Genomic DNA, 4,916 nt, shown 5'->3' on the forward strand with positions numbered 1-4,916 from the left:
CCATAAACTATTGCCTTGTGAAAAGATGATGCCCTTGAATCCATATAGGTTGAGCATTTAAAAGAGCTTGTGAGGGCGTCTTGGCACCGAATGTCATTAAGGCTGGCTACATGAAGGGGCTTGGTGAGGGCGGTGAGGGCGGTAGGTGGATTTGTGTTTCTGATAGGAAGTGTCCCCGGGTGGAGTGGAGTGGAGTGGGTGGGGAGGGTGAGAGGAGTGGAGAGGAGAGGAGTGGAGTGGGGGAGGGTGAGAGGATGTGGAGAGGAGTGGGGAGGGTGAGAGGGGGCGCGTCTGGCAGTGGAGAGGCGATGCTGTGTGAGCGCGGTAATCAGTAGCTGGAGCAGATGGCTCCGGCACAGGGGGACAGAGACGCCAACGAACCCTCAGGTTCGCCACTCAGCGCAAGGCAAGAGAGGCCACGTGTGTGTGTGTGTGTGTGTGTGTGTGTGTGTGTGTGTGTGCACACACTCGCTCCCACCCCCCCCGCCGTTCCCTCTTATCCTCTCTGCTCATCACCCTTGCCCCCCCCCCCCCCCCTGCTCAGTTCAAGGCTCATCAGAGTGACAGGGAGGCCGTGTGTGTGTGTGTGTGTGTGTGTGTGTGTGTGTGTGTGTGTGTGTGTGTGTGTGTGTGTGTGTGTGTGTGTGTGTGTGCACTTTCATCCCCTCCTATACTCCTTTTTTTCTCCTCTCCTGTCTCTTCTCCTCCAAACACCCCCCTAGGGTATAGGGAGGCCATGTGTGTCTGCGCTTGACACCCTCTCCACTCATCTCATCCTCCTCTCCTCTCCTCTCAGGACTCATCTGTCTGGGGGGAGAGGCCATGTGTATGTGCCTCCTCTCCCCTCCTCTCCTCTCCTCTCCTCTCCTCTCCTCTCCTCTCCTCTCCCCTCCCCTCCCCTCCCCTCCCCTCCCCTCTCCTCTCCTCTCCTCTCCTCTCCTCTCCTTCTCTCCTCTCTCCTCTTCCTCAGCTAATGGCTCATCTGTCTGGGGGAGAGGCCATGTGTATGTGCCTCGCCTCCTCTCCTCTCCTCTCCTCCCCTAGGAAGAGTGATACTTCAAATCTAAAAAGCCATCTTCCCCCTTGAAGAAACATTATCGTTCGATATCCGCTCTCACAAAGCCACAGAAACCTTCCCAACATCCAACTGTTTGTTGATGAATCATAGCTGGCCACTTCTGAGCCACCCAGTGGGACACACACACACCACACACACAACACACGTGTCCCGGCGTGTGTATGACTCACGGCTGTGATCCCGGCTGAAGAGTTTAACACTAAGCGTGTGTCTGTGAGTGTGTGAGTGTGTGAGTGTGTGTGTCTGTGAGTGTGTAAGTGTGTGAGTGTGTGAGTGTGTGAGTGTGTGTGTCTGTGAGTGTGTAAGTGTGTGAGTGTGTGTGTCTGTGAGTGTGTGAGTGTGTGAGTGTGTGAGTGTGTGAGTGTGTGAGTGTGTGAGTGTGTGAGTGTGTGAGTGTGTGTGTCTGTGAGTGTGTGTGTCTGTGAGTGTGTGTGTCTGTGAGTGTGTGAGGTGTGAGTGTGTGAGTGTGTGAGTGTGTGAGTGTGTGAGTGTGTGTCTGTGAGTGTGTGAGTGTGTGAGTGTGTGAGTGTGTGAGTGTGTGTCTGTGAGTGTGTAAGTGTGTGAGTGTGTGAGTGTGTGAGTGTGTGAGTGTGTGAGTGTGTGAGTGTGTGAGTGTGTGAGTGTGTGAGTGTGTGAGTGTGTGAGTGTGTGAGTGTGTGTGTCTGTGTGTCTGTGAGTGTGTGTGTCTGTGAGTGTGTGAGTGTGTGTCTGTGAGTGTGTGAGTGTGTGAGTGTGTGAGTGTGTGAGGCCCTAAGCCTGCTCAGCCCGACTCGTCCTGACAACCTTTCCAGACTCCTCTGCCCTGTCCGGCGACCAGTGTCCACAGACGCGGGACCTGAAATCGGGTCACGACGAGGTCAGACGAGGTCAGACGGAGACAGAGACGAGCGTGTGTGAGAGAGACGTGTGCGTCTAAGGTGTCACGGGTGACACTCCGGGGGCAACGTGACATGGCTGGGGATGGGTGTGGTTGTCAGGTGGGTGTGGTCGTCAGGTGGCTCTCCTCCCGATGCCGACGATGCCAGCTTGTGGTTTCTAGGGCAACCGAACTGTGGAGGGGTAACTTGGCTGTACGTGTATGTATACGGATAAGTATGTGTGTGTGTGTGTGTGTGAGTCTGAAGGGGTGCTGTGCAGGGCAGAATTGAGCACACTGCGGTACTGTACCTGTCTAAATTTAGCCCTGGCCTCTTTCTCCTTCATCCTTCCATGTGCTACGAGGTAGTCGAACACCTCCCCTGCAAAGAGAAGGAGGGAGAGAAAGTAAGGAAAAAGGAGGGAGAGATAGTGAGGAAAAAGGATTGAGAGAAAAAGAGGCAAAGTGGGAGAGATACAGATTGCTTGTCCCCTTCTATTCGCTTTCAGAGAGTAAACTTTTCCAAAGACATGTGTAAGTTTTCTAGAACTTCTGTGCCATGTGTTCTGTTCCTTAACAGCGCAACCAGAACCCTTAGGGGTTCTATTAGGACCCGATGACGCCCGATGACGAACTTTGAGAAGTACCGAAGAACAAATATTAGCGTGCAGTATAATACCTTAGAGTGCAGGGTTTGTCCAATACAAACTGAATGCAGGATCTCACACACACACACACACACACACACACACACACACACACACACACACACACACACACACACACACACACACACACACACACACACACACACACACACACACACACACAGTTGAGGTCAAGGCCTACTCACCTCCACTTGCATATTCCATGATCAGATATAAGGTCTTTTCCGTCTCAATGACTTCAAACAGCTTTACTGTGGGAGTGACAGGAGGAGAGAGGGGATGAAGAGAAGGGATGAAGAGATGAAGGGATGAAGAGATGAAGGGATAAAGAGAGAGCAATAAAGAGTTAAGAGGAAGGTACTAGCAAAAAAATCTCTGTTTGTTTTACAACTCACTCTAGCACTCTTACAAGCAAAAGCATAAAATAGCTACGATAGATAAATAAATAAATATATAAATAAATCGCTGTTACGGCCACATGTCTTGTGTTGGGGCGTTACAATCGGCATATTACATCAGCGAACCAGGGAAGCACAAGTCCTGATTCAAGATGGATGTCTTTCCTGTCCTGCAAAGAAGCCTGGGCTGACCGCGGAGGTGAGACGGTAACGCGCGGAGGGCAAACCAACAGCACAGGACACAAAGGACACACACGTCTGCGTGCCCCATCAGTGATGCTACACACACACTAGCCCTGGAGGGGGCCGTGGCCGTGGCCTTGCATGGGTCAGATGCCATCAGGCCAGGCCAGTCCACACACACACACACACACACACACACACACACACACACGCTCTGGAGGGGGCCGTGGCCATGCATGGGTCAGATGCCATCTAGCCAGTCCTCTGGCATCCCCTGGACCAAGGCCTGCTGCGTCAGCATCATGAACACCCAGCAAGAAATGATGGTGTGTGGGTGGTGTGTGGTGTGTGTGTGTGTGTGTGTGTGCGTGTGTGTGTGTATATGTGTGTGTGTGTGTGTGTGTGTGTGTGTGTGTATATACGTGTGTGCGTGCGCATGCGCGTGTGTGTGTGTGTGTTTGTGTATATGTGTGTGCGTGCGCATGCGCGTGTGTGTGTGTGTGTTTGTGTATATGTGTGTGCGTGCGTATGCATGTGTGTGTATGCATAATCGGTGCGTGCGTATGTGTGTGAGTGTGTGTATGCATATGTACGTGCATGCGTATGTGTGTGAGTGTGTGTATGCATATATGTGTGTGTGTGTGCGTGCGCATTGGCAGGGGAGTATGGGGTTGCAGCAGCCATTCAGTACCCATTAGAATTGCTGCACATCTAATTCAATTACCCCACTGATGGCTACGACCCTCAGGCCCTCAGGTTCGTCTGCCCCAGCCTGGGTTAATGAGGGGCATAAGGGCCGTCGGAGGATAGGAAGAGAGCGCACACACACACACACACACACACACACACACACACACACACACACACGGGCAGTATGAGGGAAGGAAGAGAGCTGAGATCGAGCGCTGTCTGAATCCAAGAGGAACAGGGATTGCATGGAGGTCTTTGCCGTGACGCAACTCAAGACACACATTCAAATAAGCACGCAGACGAGCAACCACACACACACACAAATAATCACTCACAAGCACACAGGCACACACAAATGCAAATCAGCACAAAAAAAGGCAAAAATACACACTCCCTCTCTTCTCTCTCACACAAACACACACAGACACACACATACCCTAATAAACTCACAATAACACACAGTGACCTGATAATAGCAAAAGCTTGAAGTGTGTGTGTGTGTAGGAGTTCAGAAGGAGGTCAGATCGTCATTTCCAGGGGGTGACACACACACACACACACACACACAGTTGTGGGCGACAATCTGACCTCCTTTTCCGGGAGGAGAGCTCCAGATGTGACACACACACACACACACACACACACACACACACACACACACACACACACACACACAAACACACACACACACTAACACAATCCAAGGTTAGGTTGGGGGTAGGTTGGGGGTGGGTGAGGGGAGAAATGGGTCAAGGCTGAGGGGCACAGGCTGGAATGAGACATAACGAGCCCCTGCCTCCACCCCTTGCCACTATAAATGCCTGCTGGCAGAGGAGGGGTGGGACACCATCATCATCACCCCCGCCCCCAATGCCACCCCCTTCCCCCCTCATCCCTCCTGGGCACAATGAGCGTCGCTGCCCCTGATATGCCCCCTTGCGTGTGAGAGATTCAAAGAGAGAGAGAGAGAGAGGAGAGAGAGAGAGACAAAGAGAGAAAGAGAGAGAGAGAGACCAAAGAGAGAAAGAGAGAGAGAGAGAGAA

At 52.2% G+C, this 4,916-nt stretch overlaps 1 protein-coding gene across 5 annotated transcripts in view; it reads right to left on the reverse strand.

The window, feature by feature from the left end:
* The window catches only part of LOC308360544 (MAP/microtubule affinity-regulating kinase 3-like), a 32,469-nt gene extending 29,621 nt beyond the window's left edge, over nucleotides 1-2,848 (reverse strand). For all 5 annotated transcript variants that reach the window (XM_080832513.1, XM_080832512.1, XM_080832510.1 and 2 more), the window contains exons 1-2: nucleotides 2,788-2,848; nucleotides 2,246-2,316 (exon numbers count right to left, since the gene is read on the reverse strand). In XM_080832513.1, the coding sequence (XP_080688639.1) occupies nucleotides 2,246-2,316; nucleotides 2,788-2,806 (90 nt within the window). In that variant the 5' untranslated portion in view covers nucleotides 2,807-2,848. The remainder of the gene's footprint in view (nucleotides 1-2,245; nucleotides 2,317-2,787) is intronic.
* Between the last annotated feature and the right edge of the window lie 2,068 nt (nucleotides 2,849-4,916).

The sequence above is a fragment of the Sprattus sprattus genome, assembly GCF_963457725.1.
Source record: "Sprattus sprattus genome assembly, chromosome: 2".
In the NCBI taxonomy this organism is placed as follows: domain Eukaryota; kingdom Metazoa; phylum Chordata; class Actinopteri; order Clupeiformes; family Clupeidae; genus Sprattus; species Sprattus sprattus.